Source organism: Epinephelus lanceolatus, chromosome 17, assembly GCF_041903045.1.
Source record: "Epinephelus lanceolatus isolate andai-2023 chromosome 17, ASM4190304v1, whole genome shotgun sequence".
NCBI classification, from domain to species: domain Eukaryota; kingdom Metazoa; phylum Chordata; class Actinopteri; order Perciformes; family Serranidae; genus Epinephelus; species Epinephelus lanceolatus.
In genome coordinates this window covers 22,578,355-22,604,594 of record NC_135750.1, presented here as the reverse complement: position 1 = coordinate 22,604,594, position 26,240 = coordinate 22,578,355, and the positions used below count along the sequence as shown (strand labels likewise).

At 43.2% G+C, this 26,240-nt stretch overlaps 1 protein-coding gene across 7 annotated transcripts; it reads left to right on the top strand.

The window, feature by feature from the left end:
* The first annotated feature begins 2,842 nt into the window (after positions 1 to 2,842).
* On the top strand, positions 2,843 to 25,563 carry ldb1a (LIM domain binding 1a). Of its 7 annotated transcripts, none has more exons than XM_033613391.2 (12): positions 2,843 to 2,975; positions 6,786 to 6,886; positions 17,232 to 17,334; positions 18,204 to 18,248; positions 18,476 to 18,551; positions 19,382 to 19,484; positions 19,708 to 19,880; positions 19,967 to 20,089; positions 20,181 to 20,258; positions 20,384 to 20,507; positions 21,096 to 21,244; positions 22,235 to 22,842. In XM_033613391.2, exons 2-12 carry the CDS (start codon positions 6,859 to 6,861, stop codon positions 22,457 to 22,459), a joined length of 1,227 nt encoding a protein of 408 aa, XP_033469282.1. In that variant the 5' UTR covers positions 2,843 to 2,975; positions 6,786 to 6,858; the 3' UTR covers positions 22,460 to 22,842. The 7 variants fall into 7 exon arrangements, with proteins under 7 accessions (XP_033469282.1, XP_033469283.1, XP_033469285.1 ...); XM_033613392.2 differs by having other exon boundaries at positions 21,096 to 21,238; positions 22,235 to 22,600; XM_033613394.2 differs by lacking the exon at positions 22,235 to 22,842 and adding an exon at positions 23,124 to 25,563 and having other exon boundaries at positions 2,854 to 2,975.
* Positions 25,564 to 26,240: the final 677 nt, after the last annotated feature.

The window sequence follows — 26,240 nt, the reverse complement described above, 5'->3', positions numbered from 1 at the left end:
GCACATTTTGTTCTGAAATTTAATATTACATTCTCTGTTTTCCAGGAGTCTTTGGACGGCTGGAGAAAGGTCAAGGTGGTCATTCACAGCCATCACAAAGAGCAGTTTTGAACAGAGACAGACAAATGAGCAAACTACATTAACTGATGAAGGCTTTGAGATGTGGTTAAAGCTGTGGGAAAAGGTAAGTATACCTTGAGTTGCTGTATTTTTGGTCAAACTCTGTTTTCTGGTTTAGAGCCAATGGTTTAACACACACACTTTAGATGAAGCCACATATAAAATGAACTTTGCAGAGCGGATTAACACTATGAAAATGCTCACTGATGACTAACCAAACAGCACACTGAGAAAAAATGTGTTTTCCCTCAGTGCTGGGGAGATGATGGATGTCTTTTTGTTCCTGGGTGTAATACATAAATGAACGGTATGAGGACTGAACAGGAAGTCAGGCTGTGAAACACAGAGGTGGGGATTAAATTGGGTCAAATACAAAAGTGGGCAAGATGTGTTCCTCATTAGGATCTGTACTGCATGGCACAGAAAAGCCATCGGCAATCCCCCGTGTCCCACAGGCAGACATGGATTAGAGGTGAGCCCAGCCACACACACACACACTGTGGTCTTCCATTGCGGTGTACCACATTGTCTGTGTCTTTGTTTTACAGACATCATTTATTCTCTGCTGTGTGAAGAATAAAACTGCCATGTTTGCTGTTTGTATAGTTTTCCAATCTTTCTACATTCTTTAACAGCTTTCTCGCTGCGGCACAGCTCTTCAGTAAACTCATAAACTTAAATTAGACAGAAAGCATCCTTGTCTCAAAACAACACACACACAGATCCGCTGCAGCGTAGTCTTATATGTGTGCTGTATGTTTTCTGGCGTCGATCCAGGAATCCCTCAGGCGACAATTATAAGTCTCGCTGATCAATTTTGTCCCTTGCTGCGTTTCAGTTAAAGAATGGGAATTTCCTCTGAGGAACAAGACCCTTTTAGTTATGTGTGTCACAACCTGCCTCTTGGGCTGGACAAAAAGAGGGAGACACACAGGTAAATTAACAAATAAAGTGATTTATAGAGTGCATAATGTAGCAAGTGGATGAGTGAAAATATGCTGTGGGGGTGTTGTGCTGTCAAAACAAAGGAAAAGGAAACGAAAGAAACAAAGCAAAAGGTCTGGGGTCTCATTTATAACATTGCGTACGCACAAAACAAGACCTGACAGAGGCGTTCACCACTTCCCATGCAAAAGTTGTGATCTGTAAAAACAGAGTTAGTGGAAGAAACTTTGACCCATGCTTACGAACATTTTGGAGATGGGAAATTGGCGACGCAGATGGTGAGGTGGAAGCCTGATTGCAGAAACTGTCAAATATTTTTTGGGGCACGCCATTTTTGGCTTATGTCTGTACGTACAGTTTCAGGATGGATCCTTACTGCATTTCTTAAATGACATCCTGGTGAGGAGTTCTGCCAGCCAAGGAATGATTGTGCATGGGGCACGCTGGGCCCAGGTCTGTCCCATGACGCTGATTGCACTTGTCAACAGTCTGCTGCCCAGGAAGCAAACAGCACAAGCAGAGGAACCAGACAGAGGAACTTAGCAGAGGGGCCGTCACATGTGCCACGGTTTATAACATTTATTTATATTGTTAGTTTAGTAGTTAAGTTCACCAACAACTGTTTGATCCCTATGCCCTTGTGTCCACATTTTGAAGTATCCTTGAGCAAGACACTGACCCCCAACTTGCTCCTGATGAGAGAGTGGGTGTATGAAGACACACTTGCGTGACACTGGGCAAAAGCATTGCTGTCCGATGAAAAACATGTATCTCCACTTTTGACAATTTTGACTTTCTACAGTGCATTGAGTGTCCATAACATTCCCTAGCAACTGTTAGCGTTGGGTATCCAAATGACCAATGGAAAGACATTTTATTACATCATCTATTCAACACGTATCTCCATTGGGTGTCAGAAGTGTCCACATCGTCAAAAGTGGAGATACGTGTTATTCATTGGACAGCGACGCAGCTGTAGCAGAGTGTCAGGTAGAACAAGAAGCGGATGTCTAGAAGAGCATGTTGCATACTTGTTTCTTGTGTTGTTGTGCTTGAAAATCCTGTTTCAGCTTTGGTTTCACATACAGACAGTTTAATTTTTGGTTTTAGTTTGATCCTAGTTTTGGGGAAGTTGTAAAAAACTTCCTATCTGTCTCAAATCAGTGTGTTAGCAGTGTTTCAAGCAATCTGCACCATTACAATCAGTGCTTAACACAAAAGTATTTCATTACTTGATGGTGGCAGTTTGTTGCTGTTACAGCAGTATTGACTTTTGCTTCCTTGGTGCCTGTTCCCCCACTTGTCTGAGACACAACTGGCCCAACCTGTCTGCTTCTCATTACCAGTCGTGTCCTAATGTATCCACTGCTGCTCATATTTCCTCTGCTTCTCCTACCAGAGGCCGTGTGCATCTGTGGGAGCCGTAAGACTTATGAGCTCGTCTGTGTGCGAGAGAGACAGAGAGAAAGAGAGGAACACCACTGTGCCCCAACACACTCCTTAACTGCTACCTACCGCTGCTCTGCCGTTGCCATGGATACAGTGCCCTCTCTCCCCCTCTCTCTCTCACTGGGTATGGAGGGTTGGGGCTGGAGAGGAGAGAGGAGAGGAGAAGTGGCTCTGGCTGCTGCCTCTGCGTCATATTCATACCAGTGCAGCTGAGAGCCCCCCCCCTCGCCCCCCCTTTTCCCCTCATCCTCCTCTTTCCTTCCTTCCTTCCCTCCTTCCTTCCTTCTCATCATCCAATTTGCACACTGCTAGATCCCCCCCCCCTCCATTTGTGTCTCCTATCTGCATCTGCTCATCACAGTCTCTCTCTCTCTGCTGGCGCAGCTTGGTTACCTCTGCGTGGCTGACCCGGGCGGACTTTTTCCAGCGAGTGTGGGCGCAAGAGAAAGAGGAAGACAAAGGTAAGCGTTGAGATGGAGGATGTTTAAGAGTATTTGTCTGTGAGAGAGAAGGAGAGGAGGGGGGTAAGGTGGGGGGGCACAGAACAGCTGCAAGACAAAAGACTGAGAGGTAAGCATTAATGGCATGAACTCACCTGAGATAACACGTGTGCCACCAGGAGCTTTTTAAACATTTTGCTGGGGATTTAAGAAGAAACATGGTTGTCAGTGCATGTGAGCAAGTGTTTATCTGCTGCCAGAGGACATCATACTAAGAGTGTTTTCGTGTGTGAGTATGTGTATACCTCAGCAAGCAAGGCAGTCAGTGTGTCTGTGTGTGCAGGCACTTTGCCGTATGTCACACAGTGTTATGGAGCTGCTGCGTGTTCCCACAGCGGAGGGAACAGAGGGGGAACTTCATTATTCTCAGGGAGCTTTTTTTTGAGCGATGTGAGGATGTGTTGACAGAGCGGGAATCTCTGTATCTGCAAGAGTAGGAGCGTGAGAGGCAGAGAGGGAAGAGAGAGCATGCCTGACAGTGCAGTCAGTGGTGAAGTGCTCAGCTTCAAAGCCTAATCGCTCCTGGAAACAGAAGCCATTTCCCAAATCACATTCACACACCCCCCCCCCCTCCTCCTTTTCTTCTCTCTCACTCTTATCTCTTCTTTTTCTCCCTCTTGCAGTGTTGGGGATGCCTCTCTCTATCTCTCATATCTGCCTTTGTTCAGAGTTCACTATTTTACAGTAGCAGAATCTTCTGTAAATGTCAAACCCGCAGATCGCGACCCACAGGGTGCACAAAGGACCGAGTGGTGACAGAATAGCAGGCAGAGATGAGAGGACTCAGAAAGAGACAGACCTTGTTGAAACAGAAACAAAAAGTGTGTGTGTGTGTGTGTGTGTGTGTGTCTGTGTGTGTGTGTGTGAAGTGGAAATGAAAAGAGGGGGAGAAGACAAGTAAGGGGAAAAGAAGAGGAGGCCCGCAGGGTTGTTCATTGTGTCTCAGTCCTGAGAACAGTGTCTGACACAGTGTATGACATTTGACTGTGATGCTTCTGCCAGTGCGCTGGTGTGTGGGGAATGCGCCTGTCAGCTTTCATTTCAGTGGAGACAGTTGTTTGTCTTTTGTTAGTGTATTGGTTGTGAGTGACAGACAACAGAGATCTGAGGTTTGTTCAACTAGATTCAACTCACCCATGGGGGCTTCTTTAGTGCTCAGGATACATGGATACAGTAGTCTATCAGTGGTTTGATGTGCCCCCACAGCCCTGTCAGATGAACCAAGGACAGAGTACTCTTTCACTGACACTTATTTGGAACATCCGTCATTATTTGACATGGATGGTATTTATTTAACATCATTAGTTATATGAAAAATATGTTGTTACAACATTTTTTCATACAATTCAACAAATGTTAAGTTTGCATGTGGAAGACCACCACTTGGATTGTGGATGCTATCCATTACTTTTGGCCATTTTGACCATTTATCCATAACTTTCTAATAAGAATTTCAACCTCTATCTATCATAGTAGCTCTCAAACTTTTTTCAGTAATTTAACCCATTGAAATATTTTTTCAGCCAAGTACCACGTGACCAATGCAAACATTTTTTTACTAGGAAAAAAAGCTGACAGAAAGAACTTTAATACAGCGCTGCGCCATCAGTATCTGATTTACTAACAATAACCTTGTAAATGAAAAACACTCAAATGCTACATTTCAAGTCTTTCAAATCTATTACTAGATCAGTGGCAGTGTAGTTGCATTGAACTGTGTCTTTTTGATACAATACTTTCAATAGTAATATAATTATTTTAGGAATTAAGCATGACTGATCGTTTTTGAATTAAAGTTTAAAGGTCTAGTGTGTAGGATTTAGTGGCATCTAGGGGTGAGGTTGTGGAACTGAAACTTCCCCCTTATGCCAAGTGTGTAGGAGAACATGGGGCGCTAATGCAAAAATGCAAAAACATGAATGGCCCCGTGTAGAGCCAGTGCTTGGTTTGTCCTTTCTGGGCTACTGTAGAAACAACATGGCAGACTCCGTGGGAGGGAACCTGCTCTGTATGTAAACATAAACGGCTCATTCTAAGGTAACAAACATACAGTGATTGTTAATTTCAGGTGATCATAAACTAATGAAAACAGAGCTATGAATATGACATAACATCTCTAATAATAGATGCCTACACACTGGACTATCCCCTGCAGTACTAAAAAGTACCCCCAGGAATATGCGTACCTCCATTTGAGGAACACTGATCTATCGCATTTCTTGAACTATTTATTCATTACTTTAGCTTTTCAGCATTTTCCCATCATGTTGAGCCATTGATTTAGACCGTTTATCAAACACTTAAAACAATCTAATTCCATGTGTCTATTACTTTTAAGCCATCTGTTAGCCAGACTTCTCTGCTTGATGCTTGCTAATTAGTTTTCATGCATTTTCAATTGCAACATGTAACCTTCAGGTGGTACAGCTGCCTTAATATATGGAAATATTTAATGGTGAAATTGGAATTTCTATTTTGTCAATTAAGTAGAGCCAGTATAGTCTTTACATGTGCTCCCTGGCAACTGCAGAAGTACCCCCTGGGGTACAAGTACCCTTCTGTGGGAATCACTGTACTACACTGTGCCCAAGTCTGTACTGGCAGTCTTGATGTATTTTATTGCAGTTAGTTAAACTGTATCGTCTTTAAACTTTCTCTATTTTTACTCTGTCTTGCGTTCAGTCACAGTGGCTCAATGATGCTGCTCAGTCTGTTATCCATCCAACAGGATCAGGTACATGAGCAACAAAGACATCCAGCTCATGGGAGTCAGTTATGTGCTTGTGTGTTTGTGTAGTGAAGTGTGAGATTACGAGATTACTGGCTCGGAGAACAGGCACGCTCGAGCCGAGAGAAGTTATGGGATGAACGGGAAGGGGAAACCAGAGACGTGGAGGAGGGAAAGGAAATGAAACAAAATCACATCGAGCCACATCAAGCTGCAGAAAAGGTCGAGGCAATATCAACAGGGTGAGGAGATTAAATTGACAGAGTGAAGTAAGATTAAAAAGCTGGAGAAAAGTAGAAAAGGAGGCAGGGGCTGCTGGGCAAATAGTCTGCGGCGGAGTCAGACTGTTTACATGCAGCTCTTGTTGGGTGTGAGCGTGTGCACGTCATACATGCGCACTCTTCCTGCCTCCCATGGGTCTCCAGTGTCCCTGCGCTCCAGGTGGGCTTTGCATTTTTAATCGATACTGTCTGTAGTGATTAACACCAGTCTTCTCTCAGCAGCGGAAAAAACAGACGGAAGGAGCGAGAGCGGGAGACAGAAAGAGAGATGGAAATCTGTCATACACCAGGCAGGGTGTGTGAGTGAGTGAGTGTGTGTCTGCGTGTGTGTTTGTTTGGCAGTAATGACCCTCTGCCTCTGGGCTCCTACTGAGTATGTTTATCTCCCACAGCAGCACCGGGCAAAAATGGACGATGCATCACTGCCACACACACACACACCTTGTGCATTTTCTCCTTTTCCTCTCCTTTGCTCTAATTGCCTCCCTCCTGTATTCTCCCCTCCACCAACACATGCACACACACAGTCCATATTACTTACTCCAGTCTCACATTATGTAAAGGCTCTTTCTTCCTATTTCACTCCTCTCTCATTTTCCCTCCCACTTGTGTTGCAATATGCCTATTAATGATGCAGCTAGAGCACCACTGCCAACTTCCTGCCTCTGACAGAGAGAGAGGAGTGTAGTTGTTGTGTACATGCCCTGCTTTGTACCACTCCCTCTAATCTCTCCACCCCTCTGTCCGTGTTGTTTTCCTCAGAGTTAGCCCATGCGAGCAGCGTGTGGACTGAGTGCAGCTGTTTCGTTCAGAGCAGAGCCCAACATGTGAGAAGATGTCTGTTGGAGGTTGTGCTTGTCCCGGTGAGTGCCTACTCTCTTTCTCTCTCTTCTCCCTCTTTCCTCCTCCGTCTCTGTGCTCAGTGGTGCTGTCAGAAAGATGACTTATGTAAAAGTGCTGCAAAGCTGCCTAGGGCCAGCATCAAGCTGTGTGAGTGTGAGTTTGTGTGTGTGCACGCACCCGTGTGTGTTGGTGAAGCCGTGCTACACTCTGAACACATGTCCTAAAACAAGGTTATAGACTGGGGCTACCACACTTTGGGATTGAGTTGTTCAGCAGACCCTCTCAGTCACGCTAGCTTGCTGTGCAGCAGATCAATGACTCTTTGAGTTTTGCCACGTACAGAGACACTGAGATATCAATAAGTACTTCACTTGCTGGCTCTTTTCACTCCTTTTCTCAGCTTTATCCAGCCACTATAGGTCTGCTTCTCCATTATTTGTGCTCTTATATGTCTAGAAGTGTTGGTGGAAATCAGTGCTTACTGTCACAGGAAGTGTTTTTCATCTCATGGGGAAGAATTGAACAAGGCAGAAGTGCTTTACTCACTGCAAAATGGTTTAAAGCTGGTCTCTCTTGATGAGTGTAAACCATTAATGAGGGTACTTAAGAAGATTTAACTAAGAGTTGAAATTGCTTGGAGTTAAGCTGCTGTTTGGATATTAGGCAGCTCTTTGTCACTGTGACTTTGCATTTTGCATCCCTGCATATTTTTAATGCAGTCATTACGCTCGGCTTTCCCTGAAATCACCATTCTTGAGCTTTAAATAAAGGTAGCATAAAATATGTTTTCCATTGTTGTGGTGCTTCACTGGTACTCAGGATCCTCGCTCTGCTCTTGTGCTACTGTGTCGGAGCAAGAGGAAGGAAATCTAGCACTGTCTGCACATGTCAGTCTTTGGCAATGCTTGGGCAGTTTTTATCAAGTAGATCTTCTAATCTGTTCTCTCCCATAGTGTGTTTGATCCTGTTTGACTTTGGAGCAATTTCTCTTTAACGGTACCCCAGTGAGAGCGGGCAGGCTACGGAGACGGTTGCCTTGTGCACAGTGAAAGCCTCACAGTGCCAGGGGACAAGCTCTGTGCAGCACAAGGGAGCAAATAACAGATAGAAATTGAATCGTAGCATCTGCTCAGGGGGATCTCAGAGAGGGCAGATTGAATTAGGGTGTCAGTATCATTTTAATGGGGCTGCTCTGATTCATTGGTAGTCGCCTATCAGATGGAATAATATTAGAGAGGCCTCTGCTTGATGTTCTCCTCTCAGATCTTTTCTCTTTTTCACTATCTGGCTTCCTCGCTCGCTCCTGTAGTTTTCCAGTTTATGTGCCTCCTTTGCTCCCTCTGTTGACAGACCTAACTGCGCAGCAGAAACTTTTAATGACATCCACATGTTTCTGAAGGATGTACAGAGAAAGAGGTCCAACCAGCAAGATCCGCCATGTGCACCCACATTCAAACGCTACAGGTTTACACATGCAGGCATGCTCATGCCACATGGTGCACGCACACCTACACCTTCACCTGGAGCCTGCTAGGACAAGTTCAGGCTGGCGGATCTGTCAGATAACCACAAGGCAACATTGATCAACACTCGTTTGCAGTTTCCCCCCCCTCGCCGTGCGTGTGCTGTAAATCATTATATTTGAAGGCTGGTTTGTTTACATTCTTGTACGATGGTGGATGGAAGATCCTCCCCATCCTTTGTGTGTGAATCTGCATCGGAAACACAAATCCTCTCTTATTCTATCGCTCTCTTTTTTCATCTGTTCCCATTTGTCTTTGTTTTGTTATTGGGTCAGAGCATTATGGAATAGAGGAATTTGAAGCGAGCGCATTTGCATGTGGCAGAATGCGAGTCATAATAAAGAACAGACTTCTCCTGTCTGTCTAGTTCATTGACAACCCTGTGACATCCTGCTGTTGTTGTGACTTTGCTGTGAATCAGCCTTTTTAAGGCTTTGTTCCCAGCATGAAGGAGATCCGTCCTAACACAGTTGAGCCAATCACATCCTTTGTTCAGACTAAATGGTAAAAATAGATTGCCTGTGAGCTGAAGATACCCCCCCCCCTCCATTCTCACATGCACTCAAGCATGCGCTCCCCTCTGCTCACCACTCTCTCCATCTCTCACCCATCTCACTCTAACCCCTCCCTCCCCATTTCTGCCTTCCTCATCTCACTCTCTCCCCCTCTTCCTCTTTTACCCTCTCCCTCTCTGTCACTCCCTCATCCCTCCTTCACTGCCTTTTGCAGTAACAGTGGTGTTACCTCATGCAGAAAGTCACATGGCTCCTGATTGGAGAAAAGTGACTTAAAGCAGAGCCAAGATGGCAGCCAAACAGCCAGGGCTTTTTTGATTACCGTTACACAACAACACGACTGCCTCAGCTTTATCTCACTGCGCTGAAAGCCCTGTGCCTCTCTCTCTCTTTCTCCCCCCCTTCCTCAATTCTTCACTTCTTCTCTTCTCCTCGTCCCCTCCTCTCTCTCTGCCATAGTGAGTCTCTCAGATCTTGTTTGCTAGATCAAAATGGCTGTGTGTGCAGAGGCAGAGAGAAAGAAGGAATGCGTGGGAGACAGAGATGCTGGGGAGTGAGAGAGATGAGGAGGGGGGTGCAGAGTGGAGACATGCTGTAGTGATGTCACATCTGCTGCAGGCCGACAGGATGGCAGAGGAAAGCTGGCATGTGCCACACAGCCGGGAGGAGGGGGAGAAGACTAAATGTGTGGGAAGGAAAAACTGATTTTCTATCAAAGCACACCTTTTATTTGTGGGAGATGTGCAAGCTGCAGAGTCTTTAAAACATGAAAGCCGTTTTGGTGCTGAGGTAGAGGGTGACGGCAACAGTGCTGGGATTGAAACAGAGCTGTGCTGAAAACCAAAGGTGTGAGGACAGCCGCAGTTATTTGAAAGTGTTGTGCTGTGTCTCTGTGCCACCTGTGTATGTGTGGGTAAATTTAGTGTATAAACCATCTGCCAGATTCACATTTTTTCACAGGACTTTATGAATGTATCTTGAATTAACCAGCGTCTTTGAGTCGGTTGTCAAAGATGAAGACTAGATTTGATAAAGTGCATGCAAATCAAAGCCATTTGAGGCCGTTAGAGATTTCTGCCATGAATAGAATGTACATGCTTTGGACTGTAAAGTCAGACAAATGTTTCCCTTAACTGAAAACCAGAGCATCAAGTCTTGAACTGATGATGTCAGCAAGTGGAGGTGGAGTTGGCGGAGTTGGTCCATTTACTTGGAATTAGCGACTGACTCACTGGGCTTATAGAAGTTGTGTGTGTGTGAGACGTGACATTAAGAATAAGCGTTCAAGGCTTTGTGTTGTGAATTAGTTAAAGTGTCCATATTCCACTAAATTCAAGTGCTGTGTCATAGTTGTTCCATTATTCACTATCTGTGGAGTGGCTCCAAGATTAGTCTGTAAATAGCATCATCGCTGCAGTCTCTCTCTCTCTCTGTTGTTCAGTTTAAGAACAGACATCAAAACTGAGCTGTGCCATATTATAAGAATACAAGTGTTAAGTCTATTTTATGGTGGATTTTCATTGTTTATAGCACATTATAGAAGTGAGTCTTTTTTCAGGGGACGCTATTTCAATCCCTGGATGGTGGCACAACAACAGAAGCCGTAAAAATAACTACACCTACAGTTTAAACTGCACCAGATCCCGTCTGTCAACAGCAGGCTAATTCTGCCCATTTTCAGATCACTGATCTCCGTCATTGCAGGCATCCACAGCACCAGCCTTCATGCAGACATCCATACTAGCTCTCTTTTGTTATCCTTCAATTTATCTTGAACACATGCTGTTTGACTTCCTCCTGTCAAGCCACAGTTGCATCCTCTGGGCACAGTCTGTGTCTGCTGGCTTGTTGCTATCACTACCAGTCAGGTGTCACAACAGTTTCTTTGACAGGTTTGTGCTTCCACTGTGGCGTCTAGAAAGGCAGCAACAGGATTCAGAACATGCTGTTCACCAGTGCACTACTGCTTCACTCTGTCTGTTTGCGTACAAACACAATATATTGGAGTTTCTGAAACTGGAATATGCTAAATGTGCAAGGCATGTTACATGTGTTCAGTGTAAAGCCTGTGTGGAGTCAGTTTATACGTGTTTACAGCTCATATCGAGGTCAGTTTCTTCATGTGTAAAAGTTGTCTTGACCACATTATTTTCCCCCATGACAATACATGGAAGGCATTTGGGTGTTAATGCTACGCAGCCCACCTCTGCATAAAATAGTACATGTAAAGCGGTCTTAGGAGCCCGGGTGCTATAAATACAAGAGATCATATGTAGTACAAGACCAGTTTTCCGGTGACTAAAATAGGACTTAGTTCTCATGTATATGGCTGCCACATTCTGATTCTGCCTTTAATGTTATCACAGTCTGCCAGTCCTGCTTGCCAGGTAGTCAGTGTGTATGTGTGTACTAAATGTGACTCTGACTGAATACAGATGAAAGAGCGTCCAATTCTCAGGACTGAAACACCCCCACAGTCATCTCATATAGCCAGACCTATCTTGCGCTGTGCTCCCACAGTAACCTCGGTATTATCCCATGTTTTGTGCCGTATGATCCACACTTCTATCTGGCCCTTCTTTATTTTATTTTATTTTATTTTATGTAAAGATTATTCAGATAATGCAGACTTTCTTCAGATCCCTCAGTCTTAAAATATAAGCACTATTATGCAGGTAAAAGTTATTGGTTGTTATAACGATGGAATAGGCAGACTTTATAGTTTTTATTAAAAAGAACTCTATGCTAGTTGTGTAAAGTATAAACTCCTGGATAAACTCTATTCTACTCTGAAGCATGAGGATGTTTGCAGCCTTTGCCAGCAGAGGGAGATGCTGTTCTGTCACATCTCTTCTTGTGTCAGTCCATCAGCACTGAACAGACAGCAGACTGGGGAATCATTGTTTTCAACAAGACAGCCTAGATCTAGGCCTATGTTTCCACAAAAGACTTTTTCTTTTATATCCCCTGTAGCTGTTTAATAATTTATTTTCTGTCATAGCTACAAAGCCAGCTCTCTCAGTTGGACCACAGTTACCTCGAAAGAGATTTTGAGTTCATATTTTTCCAAAATATAACTGATAATGAAGCTTCCAAGATATTTTTGTGGCACTCTCCTCCAATCTGAACACAAGCTGCAGCTCTCTGCTCTAAGCCCGACGTGGGGTTTATGCAGTAAGAGGGACTGGTGTGGGTCAGATGTGTTTACTCTCTCAATGAAATGCATTGCTTCACTTCTCTCATCTGCACTCCCGGCTTATATAATTCGACAAACTGACTGGCAGCTCAAGTGAAAGCCTCAACAAATTGAGCTTTAAATGCACTTTGAGACCACAAAAGGTTTTCCGGGCTTCAAATATATTGCTTGTAAACATTAGAGTGGTTATTGATTAAAAGTGAGGCTGCAGATTATACCCTTGCATAATCTGAGGCTCAGGACTGTGGTCTAAAGGATTGGAGTCGTCAGCCAAGTCAATCATTTTTCATAAGCCTTAACAAACTTGGCTTGAATTAAACAGCCTGTTTAGGTAACCAGTCTTTGTCGCAGATTTGCTGAACAGTGTAAACAGACAGCTGAATCACACTCTTCTTTTTTTTTTTTTTTTTTTTTTTTTTTTTCATTTGGGGTTGTTACGGTCAGTACGGACTGCACAGCACTGAATGACCAGTGCTGGTTCATATTATTCCAGCAGCTTTAGCAAAAATACTTTCTGTATCATTTTATTCCTCGTGACTGATTGTTATTATTAAATTAGGTTTCAATGCCCGGCCATCCAAAGGTTGCATGAATGCACCAGAAAAATATTCTGAAATACTGCAGAGTTTCACAGGATATTATCCTGCCAGTTTTTTTGGTCTGTGGTTGAAAGCAAATGAAATATAATTTCATTTATTGTTTAGGCCTGTATTCTAAGATATAATGGGGGTCTAAGGAACTACTTTACAAATTACAATTGTTCAAACAAATGCTGAAGGAAGAAAGATGAAGCAAGTGCAAACTGAATGATAAAATAATGCATGAAACTTTATGAACTAACAAATAAGACAAGGTAATGTAAGAAGGACGTTTTGTATGTTCATATGTACAGATTTAAATGACCTAAAGTTGTAATTAATTTCAGTCTAGCTGATGACTTAAGATTGTCTCATGTCTGAGGGGCACCACATATAATACAGACTTTCCTAAATCTAAGCCAACTTGTGGAGCCTGGAGAACAAGCCAGTCCTGTGAATGGGTGTTAAAAGTCCCAGAATTTAGTTAAGATAGATAGTAGATATTAATGCATTCTGGCAAAATCCTTAGAAGGGCGTTATGTTTACATTTATGGCAGTCCTAATCCTTCCTAACACACATGGGTGGCATCCAGCTTTATTATAGCTATAGTATAACATTTTAAAGACTGTATTATCAAAAGACATAAGTCTTAGAGCAGAATGGTAGTTTGCAGCTAAAGGCATCATGTCCACCTCAGACTTCTAACAATGAAAACAAACTTAACATCTTAAAGGAAAATGTAAGCTCCCAACTGACCATTTGTATATCAGTTACTCACTCCTTGGGGTGCCCAGTAGCTCAGTGGGTAGAGTGGGCACCCCATGCACAAACACAGTGTCCTTGCCACAGCAGCCACGGGCTCTATTCCAGCCTGTGGCCCTTTGCTGTATGTCGTCCCCTCTCTTTCCCCTTTTCATGCTTCAAACTGTCCTGTCGATGAAGGCAAAAATCCCCTAAAAATAATCTTTCAAAAGAATTACTCACCCCTTGCATCTCCAGCAAATGAAGAATCCAAAAATGGCTAACATTGTTGAAGACTTGAAGCCACTGGGGACCACATTTACCAAACGGCAAAACACATGACTGTATGAGACTTGGATTGTACTGCACAAGTTGCGTGAGATTTTGTGAACAGATGTTTGGATATAGCTTAGCTGTTGTTAAACACAGTCCCCAGTGACTTCAGTTCATCAACTGTGTTTTCCGTTTTTGGGTTCTTCGTTTTCTTCATTAATTTAGCAAGGGGTGAGTAATTGATATACAAATGGTCAATTGTGGGCTGAAGTTTTCCTTTAAGATGTTGAGTTTGTTTTCATTGTTAGAAGTCTGAGGCGGACATGATGCCCTTAGATGCAAATTACCACTCTGCTCTACGTTTTTGGATTCTTCGTTCACCATGGGCATTGGAGAAAACTTTGAAATCCTTGTGAATTCAGTGTATTATGGGGTGAGTATTGCTATACAAAAACAACAAGAGGCATAAGTGTTCCTTTAAACTCAACTGACCCACCAGTCACTCTTTACAAACTCATGCTGTGCAGCCAAATATTGTTGAAACCCACCAAACTTCTAAATCCTAGTGGAGACCCCAAAGTTTCCATAAATACCTATGTCAGTGAATTTTGTAAACAGTGTAAACATCATACAGCTTTAATAAAGTGGTGGAACAAGCTGGTATAAAATATACTGCGTGGATGCTGACATGCTGTGCAATAAGATTAATTTGTAAATCTGTAATAACCGTGTGCTAATGGAAATATAGGCTGACAACTGCTCTCTTAATGGGGACCCACCTTGTTCCTCTCTGGGGGCCACTGACGCACGTATGGCTCCTGGACAAGACAAATTGGGGTCCCTGGCTGTCAGGGAGGCCGGCCTGCCTGTGTTCGTCCCGGTCTGTGTGATGTGATGGGCGGGGGAGCCCGGAGGAGGCGGTGCCTTTGTTTTTTTCGTGTCTCGGCTGGCAGGAACAAAGGGTCCTGTAGTAGTAATGGGGATGTAGCACCGTCCCCTAAACAAATGACATTTAAAACGCATAGTTGGGGACTGGAAATTGACAGGAACCAGGGCAGCTCGCCGGAGTTTTTTACTTTCCGTCGCTTGCCGTCTTGTTTGGCACCGAAGGACTAACGTTACATTATCAACGGTCGGCGCTGGAGCTCTCCCCATCCAGCCGCTCCGGCTAGCAGCGAGGCTAGCTGGCTAGAAACACCGAGCGGAGGTGTTGAGCAACACCGCCTTTCGGTGGACCTTTCTCTGCAGGTAACTCAAACATACAACCACGCCACCTTGGCAGCACCTATTGTTTACAACATGCCGCTGGAATTGTTTGTAAATAAGCACGGGAAATTAGCAGGAGGTGACGGTGATAACGGTAGTTTAGCAACTAGCTAACGTTAGCTTAATAGCTTAGCAATGGCATCCGTCCTCTGCAAACGGTTAATGAATGCGGCCCTGCGGTTCAGTTTACGCCTGGTCCCGTGTGTTCCACTGAATACTGTCTTCTTTTGTGAATGTCGAGTGTGCACGTACTCAGCCCGAGCAATAAGTTAACATCAGTAAGCAGTGCAAGTATGTTGGCAGTCTTCGCACATTGCTTTGGATGTTTTATTGGCTGAGGGCCAGCCTCTGGATGCAGCTCTATTGTTTGCAATGAACAGTTTGGGCGGACTGAACTGCACCTATTTAAAGTTCACCTTTGTCTGAGTGGTTATGCATCAGGATCTGTCAACTTAATCAGGCTGTTCTGCTGGAGGATGCTAACAGTCTGGGGCCATTCAGCTGTATTTGTCGTGTAACTCAGGATGCTCCTCAGATGTCATTCAACAAGATGATATGTCTGGCCCTTCAGATTGCCATTAAGCCTCTGATAGACTGGGTCTTCTAACCTGAAGATTAAGTTTGATCCTGGTGACTGAACCCCATTTTTAGGATGTTTATATAAAGTGAGAATAAACTGCATATCAGCATTTCTGCAGAATGCAAGTGTCTGAATGTGGAGGCATTATATATCAGAGAAAAATAAGGCTCCTGCTCTTATTTCTTGTAGTTGCTCAATGTGCACCAGCATCACAGCAAACAAAGACTTATCATATGTGGTTGAATGCTGTCTGAGGCAGGCTGGTGTTCTTGGGGGTGGGTGGGTCTATAGGTCAGAGGTAATGCATAGAGAACTATTGTTGGGTGCTCCTGAGCAGGTTCACCCACGTCGTAATAGGGAGGAGAGGATGACCTGCTGTGACTCTTTTGGGTATGCTGAAGCAAGGGAGCAAAGGGTTGGAGTAAATGAAGGAGGAGTTGTAGTTGTTCGAGGAGCAGATACTGGGCTGTGAAGGAGTACGGACAGATCAGAGTTCACACAGGCATACTTAACCCCACCTCCAGCCTTTCTCCCTGTGCTTGTATTTGTCTTGACTTTCACCGCCTGCAGGGTACCCCATATGTAGTTAGGTTTGATCTTGCATCTTATCCGCCCATGTAAAGTGTTTCTTCCACTGCCTGTTTTAATTTGATACAGTCACCATTTTATATGCCTAGCTGACAGCGAGTTGTGCATCAATTGTGATTTAGTCAGAGCAACAAATGAACATTATGCTGCCTTCAGATGCCTGCTGGGAATCCCGGATTTGCAAGCAGTGCACGCATAAACAACATTATCAAGCAGACAAATGCAGGAAGAGTTAGGATTTTCTATTGTCAACATATCTGTTTACCCAGTTATGAATTTATCGTCAACACATATATCATCATTTTTCAGTATCTGTGCTGAAAAGTAGTGAAGCTGTAGGGTGGTGGTCGTGATGAGCCAGTCTGGGTCAGATATCCAGGAGTTGTTTTTCTCCAACATCCCGTCAGCCAGTGGTATAATATATCTTTGGTCAGACCTAATTACATGCAGCCGCTCTCTGTGTGAGGTCTCCTCGAGTAGAGATACAGAATAGATGTTTTCCCAGAGCCCTGAATTGTTTAAGCATGAATGCCTTATCTGGACAGACAAGGGTTAACAACAGCAGGGGTAGCGAGTGGGGGGATGGGTAGAAGAGGCAACTAGAGGGGGAGACACACACACACACACACACACACACACACACACACACACACACATTATTATTAGAGGTGCATGGTTAGGATCACATGGGGCTGTATGCAGAGAAGAGGGTTCTCTCTAATGGTACGGATGGTACAAGAACACAAAGAACATGCCAGACCATCTTCTCTGCTTGTTTCCCCCCATCTCCGTGATTGTTTTCTCAGATTTCTGCAGGCTAATAAATACTGCTTTTTTTTCTCCTCTCCTCGTGATGATTTGTTTTCTTGTCCATTTACCAGATTGAAGATGCATTAGATAATGAAAGCAGCAGGAAATTGTTTTGGCAGCGTGCTTTTTATTTGAGTAAATCTCAACAAAATCATCCAGCATTAGATTACTTAGATGATGCTGTGATTTGAATGAGCTAAATCTAAAGTAATCTAAATCTCCTCTAAATCTCTGCTCTTTTTTTTCCTCCCTCCTCCTCCTCCTCCTCCTTCTCTGCTGTGTGCTTGCGTTCAGGCTGTTCGTCAAAGTCATTCAAGCTGTACTCTCCTAAGGAGCCCCCCAACGGCGGCAGCTTTCCCCCCTTCCACCCAGGCGCTATGCTGGACAGAGATGTGGGGTAGGTTTGGGTTATATTGTCAGCACACGCAAATTTCTGTCAAAAGGAAAATATGTCTAAAAGTAGGGCATCTATTGCATGAATTTTTTATTCCTTGCAAGCTGTAAGTTGTGATATTGTAATTTGTTGTCTTGACACAGAAATGTTTATTAAAGACTACAGCATGTTTTTATAGATACTGATCGTTTTATATCTGCATTGATGTCTAAAGGCTTATATTTTTGCGCATACTTCAAATTGCTCTGTTTGATCATCCTGTCTTTGAAGATGATATTGGAATAAAATCAAATGAGTCGACTAAGCAGAAGCAGAATGGTTTTAGATGTGGTCTAATAAGGTGAAAACAGAGAAGAAGCAACATTCAGGTTGATTAAAAGTGACAGCTGAAGTCAGATGTCACACTAACATGCAGTGTTGCTCTCATTGCTTTTTACAGTACTTATTCAATGTATACTTGTGTATTGTAAGTGCTGAATATCTTAGAGTTTTTTTGTCTATACCTCCCTGTTGCATTGTAATGTGGATTTTTATCCTAAAATAAGATATTTTGTAGGATTGCCTTCATAAATATTGAAACAATGAGATTTTTGATCAAAAATCATCAGTAATGTGGGTGTAATGACTAAGTGGGTAAAGGCAAATAATAGAATAGCTGGAACAGTTTGGTTAGTGCAGAAAATTACATTACTTTACTGTAATGCAGCCATTAAAACCAGGAAATAGGATATTATGATACCCAAAATCCAAGATGATATCTAGTCTCATAGCATGATATCAATATAATGTCCATATATTGCCCAGCCCTAGCTAAGTGTTGCTATGTTTCCAAGAAAATGGTTGCTGATGTTTGTATTTTTCGTCCCTCCCAGGCCTACACCCATGTACCCCCCATCATACATGGAGCCTGGAATGGGGTGAGTATTGTTAGGCTTGTGGTTTGTCCAAACTCTGAAGTCATTTAAAAAGGCTTTATGCTCTTTACTCCTTTTTCATTTCAAAACACATGGGCGTTAAATTCGCCTGTTATTAAGTTCAGTTTGAGACTCCTCATTGCTTATGTCATTTGTTTATGCTATGGGTGTGGAGAAGCCACTAAAGCAGCTCAAACTTCAGTGTTGAATCCCCCTGTTTTCTCTTCCAGGAGACCCACACCGTACGGGAACCAGACAGATTACCGGATATATGAGCTGAACAAAAGGCTACAGAATTGGACAGAGGTGAGAATCACTTCATCATTCACATAGAGACTAATAAGAACTCAACCCTAAACTGTTGCTGCACAAAAACACAACACCAGTGTTTAATTTTCAACTTGGTTGTGATTACAATCTGTTGTGCTACATTCTGCAGCTCCTGTGAACAAACCGCTATTGCCATGTTTTCACATTTTCCCTCCCAGCTGCTGTTTTTGTGTAGCTAACCATGCTAGGGATTTTGTGGGAAATTAAGCCTGGGAATGCACTGACTTAATTTACATTCAGGCTCTAATAGGATTATCTGATCAACCTGGCTAAAACGTAATTGGAGTGCCAACTGTTTATATGCCAGAGCGTGCAACTGAGTAGCTGTTACGAACCTCACTTTTTATGAGACAAATACATGCACATAGACTTCAGTTTTGCTAATACTTTTTCACCGCACTCACAAAGTATTCACTCCTCTGCTCATCTATAGGAGCACATCTGTTCTCACATAATTTATAAACTTCCAGTGGTTTACATTGACCAGTTGGTACAGAAGAAGAGTTGAGGGGTTGTTAAGTGGTAAATTTGAGGAAACAAGAATTTCTGCTTCTTGTTTTTGGTTTGTTAGTTCATATTATCATATATAACTTCTTCATCTGTTTATAGCAAACACTATTTTTAATGGAGAACTTAAGCACTTACTCACTTTGTCCTCTCTTCCTCTATTAGACTTGAATGCTAGGTTTTATTTTGTTGTAATTGTATGAAGAAGTAATTTGCCTCATTTATCAGTTTATAAAAGTCATGCTTGCAAACTTTAAGGAATTAAAATTGAGAGTAATGGTTCCTTCCTCTGCTTCCAGGACTGTGACAATCTCTGGTGGGATGCCTTCACCACAGAGTTCTTTGAGGATGACGCCATGCTCACCATCACTTTCTGTCTGGAAGATGGACCCAAACGATACAGTAAGAATAAAGAAAAAGAAAATGCTAATGTTTATTTGTATTTTCAGCCTCTGATTTTAAATGTTAAGAGTGTTAACCGATTGAGCAGCTTTATGTATATTGAAAGTTTTATCCTGTTTGTGTTTTTGTCAGATACACCCACACACTTTCCCTATGTAGGTGATTCCCATTTAATTTTCTTGATCATTTGATTTATTGACAAAATGATCTTTTTTGCCCGCAGCCATTGGCAGGACGTTGATTCCACGATACTTTCGAAGTATTTTCGAGGGGGGCGCCACTGAGCTGTTCTATGTTTTGAAGCACCCAAAGGAGTCCTTCCACAGTAACTTTGTCTCTCTCGACTGTGACCAGTGCACCATGGTGACCCAGAACGGCAAACCTATGTTCACACAGGTACAGTTAAATTCACACAAAATTCCCCTTTACTTGCTGTTGGCAGTGCTGTGACTTCTAACTTTTATTTCCCTCCTGTGGATAAGGTTTGTGTGGAGGGCCGCCTGTACCTAGAGTTCATGTTTGATGACATGATGAGGATCAAGACGTGGCACTTCAGCATCAGACAACACAGAGAGGTCCTACCAAGGAGCATTTTGGCTATGCATGTGAGTTCCAGATTCAAATACACACTCACACTCAAATGTACATAACTGTACATGCACTTACTCATCCAATCTTTTTAATCCAATCATGCAGGATCCCCAAATGCTCGATCAGCTGGCTAAAAATATCACCAGATGTGGGCTGTCCAACTCCACGCTCAACTACCTCCGTGTAAGCAAATTTCCTTTGTGTTATTCTTACTTTAATCGATTATTGAATTAACCTAAACTACACATGCAACAACCTGTGAACTCTCCTTAATGTCGATTTGGTTCTTTTTTTAATCTTCCCTAAAGCTATGTGTGATATTGGAGCCCATGCAAGAGTTGATGTCAAGGCATAAGACCTACAGTTTGAGCCCCAGAGACTGCCTGAAGACCTGCCTCTTCCAAAAGTGGCAAAGAATGGTAGCACCTCCAGGTAAGGCACACACCTTTGAAACTGCTGGTGGCATTCATGTTCATGTCATTTAAGGTGTACTGTGCAGGTTCTTTCTAAAAAAAAAAAAATAATGTTTACACTCAAAAGTAATAAAAAGAATCCTTCTCAGTCGTCACATATGACCCACCGGAAGCGTGTGGCGATGTGTTTATCTGCAGAGATTCTGCCCTCTGCCTGTATTTTTTTATTTTCTTCTTATTTTGCTGTGGTCAGGATGTTCCTGGGCACAGCCTGCCAGTGAGGTGGAGACTTTTTAACAATGTAGAGACGAGGTGCCAGACTGTAAGCAGCACACATTTAAGAGAAAGCTAAGGAAATCGCAGACTCTGTGCCAAAAAAAATGCAAATGGCGCTCATCTGGGGTTGGCTTTTTATTTTCACTTTCACTAGCACACAGTAGCGAACAATTCCTGCATAGTATACCTTTAAGTTAAGTAAGTACCCACAGTCAAATCCAATTGCAAATGCTTGACAGTTCTTTATCTGCAACAGGCTTACAAACAACCGAATTATAGAGACTAAAGTACATGACTATTAAACATGTCTTCTCCCTTTCTCTGCTTGCAGCTGAGCCAGCCAGACAAGCTCCAAACAAGCGACGGAAAAGGAAGGTGTCCGGGGGAAGCACCGTGAGCTCAGGCGGAGGCAGCAATAACAACAGCAACAGCAAAAAGAAGAGTCCAGCCAACAGCTTTTCACTCTCCAGCCAGGTACCTGTAAGCATTACATCTACTTGACCTCTATCTGCACCTCCAAGTTCAGCTGAGCAAGGCATGGGAGGGTAAGACAGAGGGTGGAGGGGTTAGAAAGGAATGCTAGGAAGTTATTTGTGGGTGTAGGGGGTGGTAGCTGGGGTTGCTGGTGTATAGGTGTAGTAGCAGGATAGAGATAGTATATGGAGGCTTCTGGAGGTGGGGTATGGATTCAGGTGTGGTGAGGGGGGGATAGGGGCTGGTTTCTGAGGATGAGTAGATTTAGTTAGTAGATCCCCTGATGTGAACCAGTGATGGGCAGTCCCTGGTCCTCTGGGGCCACAGGTTTATGGGTTAATTTAGAGGAGGTACAAGTGACCTTCTTTACTGAGTAATGCTTAAAACATTTCGGGGCCATGGGGTAGGGTTACCTTGCTCTGATTTCCAGTGTGACAGTTAGGTTTTCTCTCTAAATCCGCTGGTTTTCTCAACTTGGTTTTAGAGTTACGGCTAAGTCTATCAGAGCACATGATTCACACAGCACTGCTGTCTTTGCTTACTTGGTTGCTTGACTGAGCGAACGAGACCCGAGGTGGAATGAAAACCCCCCTGATGCAGCACTCAAGGATCAGGGATGCCCACTGCTGGCCAGTAGGAAGGGCCCCTCGACCCTGGTTCTTGGAACAGGGGCAGGGAGTCAGGGCCACATGGACCACTGACCTGTCAGGGTAAATGCCCTGACAACACGTTGTCCTGTTGTGATTGGGTTAAGATTTAGAGGACACTAATACCTCACTCGGGGTCCCTTGGTCCAAAAACTTATCTTCAAGTATCAGTTATAATGCAATTCATTAGTAAAAGTTAATTTGTAACGCTGGAATTGAATCAAGTTAGAACGCACCTAGACCACAGGCAAGAAACACTACAGTTGCAACTCGTCCGTGCAGCCAGTCATTCCGCGCACCCCCCTGTATTATGGGGATAATATGTACCGGCCCTTGCTGTCCCCTTTAGGACGTGATGATGGTGGGAGAGCCCACTCTGATGGGAGGGGAGTTTGGTGACGAGGACGAGCGTCTGATCACGCGGCTGGAGAACACGCAGTTCGATGGGGCGAATGGCCTGGAGGATGAGGACAGTTTCAACAGCTCGCCTGCACTGGGGGCACACTCGCCCTGGAACAACAAGGCTCCCTCCAGTCAGGAGAGCAAGAATGACAACTCCCAGTCGTCCCAGTAGAGTGCTGAGGTCCCAGCCAGCCCCCTTTTCAGTGCTTAAATCCTACTGGGATCCACCTGAGCCAACGCACTAGCGAGAGGAGTCAGGGAGGGTGACCTCGAGCACTTGTGTTCAATTAATTTTTGTTTATTTTGTTCCGTCATGTTCTTTTGAAGACGAAAGGAGTTTGGTTAGGGGAAGGGACAGTAGCTGAAGGACTGATAAAGCTCTTTGCTGTCACATGAAGGACAGGGTCAGCAGAATCCCACTCGCTCCCTCACATTGTTGCACATGATCAGTGGTGCTCAGCCTTGGCCCTTGTCTGCTCGGCTCCAGTCAGTCCTCTTAGAGGTGTGGTGAGACTGGCGGGGTGGCGGTGTGTGTGTATATGTCTTTACCCCCCATCATCGCTCACCACAGTGTTTGAGCCAAAGTTGGCGTGTCCTGGTGTCCGAGTGCTCGCCATGGCGACCATGTCAGTGGGTTCTTGTTCCAACCTCGGGTCTCTCAGGCGTGCGTTTTCCTTGACGACGCACCCCGTTGTTTCTGTTGTGCTCATGTCACAGGGAGGAAATGCTTAGTTTTTATTTAACTTATTTTTTTGCAGGCTGCAGAGAACTGTGTGCACTCTTAGCATCAAAATTCAACGTTCGGTTTTTAAAAACTCAATTATTTGTTTTTGTAGGACCTGGTTGGAACAAAAACCTGTACAGTGCCGGAGCTTGAGGACCGGAGTTGAGAACCACTACGCTAAATCTTAAACACACACACACACAAACACACACACAAACACGCAAACACACACACACACACACAAACACACAAACACTTACACACATACATCCACACCAGTGCTCACACACACACATACACACACCCAGTTACACACACACACACACACACACACACACACACACACACACACACACACATTCACCTACACCTACGGCATAAAACATGGAGGTACTGGAGAGAGGTGGTACGCAGCATGTCTGGACCAGAGCACCAGACGCTACAGAAGTGTGTTTTCATTTTCTATGTTTTAGACTTGTTTTGAATTGTTTTTATTTTTGTAAACAATTTCTAAAAAATAAACAGACAAGCAAGCAAACAAAAACACCCCAGAATATTCTTTGCACTGTTTTTCCACTATTAACTCCAATCTATTTTTCTTATGAATTGACGGTGTGTTTTCTTTTCTTTTTCTATTATTGCTAATGTAAGAACTGTAAAACATCTGAAACCTGCAGTATATTAATGTATATGTATTGCTGTTAGATCATTCTTATTGTGATGGTAATAACTTCCATGTAAGTCTGTGCTTAATATAAAGTCATCCATCTGTGTCAGCCATCACACTGTCATCAGGTCCATCGGCTTCAGTGCTAGACAACAGGTCGGGGGAGAACAAGGCTAGTGTTTTAATACTGTGCTACATCTTGTTTGATGTGAGTCCAAAGCAGCACACTGGAAACCATTTTTCCCCACTAAATTTCCACCCAGCGCCTGGTTTGGATCTGTTGACTCGTCATTACAGAACTGTTTGCTTTGTCTTGAAATCTCTTATCTGGGGGTCCTCTCTTCAGAGAACACAATAACAGAAAACGTCAAATTTGCTACTCAAAAATATTTTAAAAAACAAGTTTTGACAGGATTGTAAAATAAGAAAAATGACTTTTGTATTAACTTAAGTTTCCCAGAAATGTTTTTAATCACAATTAAGAAAGCTGCAGACCAAGGAGCTACATGTAAAGATTCTTTAGATATTGATTACACTGTGCTGTTTTTTGTTTTATGACGAATCATTTTGTTGGCTTTACTCCTCATGTTTGTGTCTGTGCTTGTATATTTTTAGGTAGTAATTTCTGTAAAAGTTATTCTACGTATTCCTCCCTAGAATTATGAGAAACTCAATCTAATGTAAAGAGATGAAAAGCCTCTTAAAAGTTTTTTTAAACGTGATTTTTAATGGTACAATCACTGATAAAAGAATTTTGCCCTCATTTTAGCAAACTGTATTTATTTTTCTATGTACTGACATTCTGTTTAGGTCCAACCCACCTGTACTATACTCATGATATATGGAGGAGTTTGTGGGGCTGCTGAGTCAGTTTAATGCTAATACAGGTCATTCCATTACTTTGTTTTTTGTTTCTCGACATGTGGCTCCCAGATTGTTCTGGCCAGTTTATCACAATGGTTCAGTATGTTCGCATTAAAGAGGTATTTAAAAGAAGTTTTCTGCCGATGCAGATACCTGGTCTATTAGACAACTTGCCAGATGCACTGAAAATCAATAAATTACCACATTTAGAGAAAACATTGACCTCTACATCATCCTTTTTCCTGTAAAGTTGCTCCATATCATGTTGAGTCATCCTCTGATGAAGAACCTCGTGTTCCTCAGATGCTGGAAATGTGCCACCCTGAGTGAAATATGAATTTATCTTAATATGATTTGTGGTTTTTGCTTTGGGGTGTATTTGGTGGATGTTTTCCAGATACATTTCAAATCTGTAACTGCTAAGTGAAAAAGCTCAAAGTAGATATTTCATTAATGGAAATATGCTGACCATTGACATTACATCATATCCTGGGGGTATAAGACTCACTGAGCTTGATCTTAAGCTGCTGGGTCAGGGTTTCCTGTACATATGATGTAAAGTGTTGCCCAACTCGTGGGCTAACGGCTGTTGAATAGCAGTTTGCTGACTCTCCCAGCAGGGGTCTCCCAGAGCACCAGGACAGACTAAGCAGCCTGTCAGAAATTCCTCCATCATTCTATCTGGCATGAATGCCATCTGTGAATCCACACTGAGCTGCAGGCTGTTGTGTTTAAATCCTTACTCATTGTCTCTGGCACCCCTAGTGTCTAGTGTATCTTCAGCGGGCCGACACAGAATTGAATCTAGGGGGAACTTTTCGACACTCTATGTTTCCTAAGTTGACATAATTTAGGGAATGAGGGTTTGTGATATGTGAGACAGAGCTGAAATGGCAATTCACCCATAGCTGGCTCCTGTAGCACCTCACTATAGGGGTGATTTTATATCTATATTTTTTTGCCAGGTTTCTGTCATTGATAATTCATGTATGGTATCAATAAAGATGAATTTTCACTGAAAGACACGGTTGTTGTTATTGAACTCAGCTGGGATGATTCTTTAGAGAAGGATACTTACTGTGATGTTAAAGGTCTTTTTTTAACCATGCAGAACTGAACCTAACAGGATAATCGCACAAAAATAGAAAACATCTGAAATTTTCTCCAGTAATCATGGGGAAGCAATTACTCAAGTATGCCTTGGTGAATCTTACCACCTACCAACAAGAACACAGTCATGGAGCTGTGCCTGGTGAAGCTGAAAATGAAAAAGTTTAAAGTGGAAAGTCAACAACACACTGCGGCCCTTGTTAATGGTCAAATGGTCAGGGTGCGAATAATGACCATGACCTGTTTGCCGGTTTTTGTTGTAGCAACTTGTTCATTCTTTCCTGGCAAGGCAGGAGTCATGTTAGTTGCCAAGAAAATTGGAACGACAACAAATAACTGAAATTTTGACAAAGGCAATCTGTAACAGGTAGCTGATAAGACAGAGTGGAGGTGTCTGCATCCTCTCCGCCAAGGTGGTGAATCAAACAAGCAACTCAGACATACTGTTAAAAAAAACAGACGGAAGAGTGTGTTGACATTTCAGTTTAGCACATTTCGGCACTAAGAAGTACATTTAAGCTGTTAGACAACCACAACATGCTGGCCTTCACTTGTGAACATTTTGATCCAACAAAAGCTACCAAGTAC

What these genes read in the sequence shown, in the direction of transcription:
- ldb1a (XM_033613391.2), top strand. Translation starts at nt 6,859, where the DNA reads ATGTCTGTTGGAGGTTGTGCTTGTCCCG. An exon ending in AGATGGACCCAAACGATACA is followed by an intron (nt 19,485 to 19,707) that starts GTAAGAATAAAG and finishes TTTTGCCCGCAG; the next exon opens with CCATTGGCAGGACGTTGATT. An exon ending in GGAGCATTTTGGCTATGCAT is followed by an intron (nt 20,090 to 20,180) that starts GTGAGTTCCAGA and finishes CCAATCATGCAG; the next exon opens with GATCCCCAAATGCTCGATCA.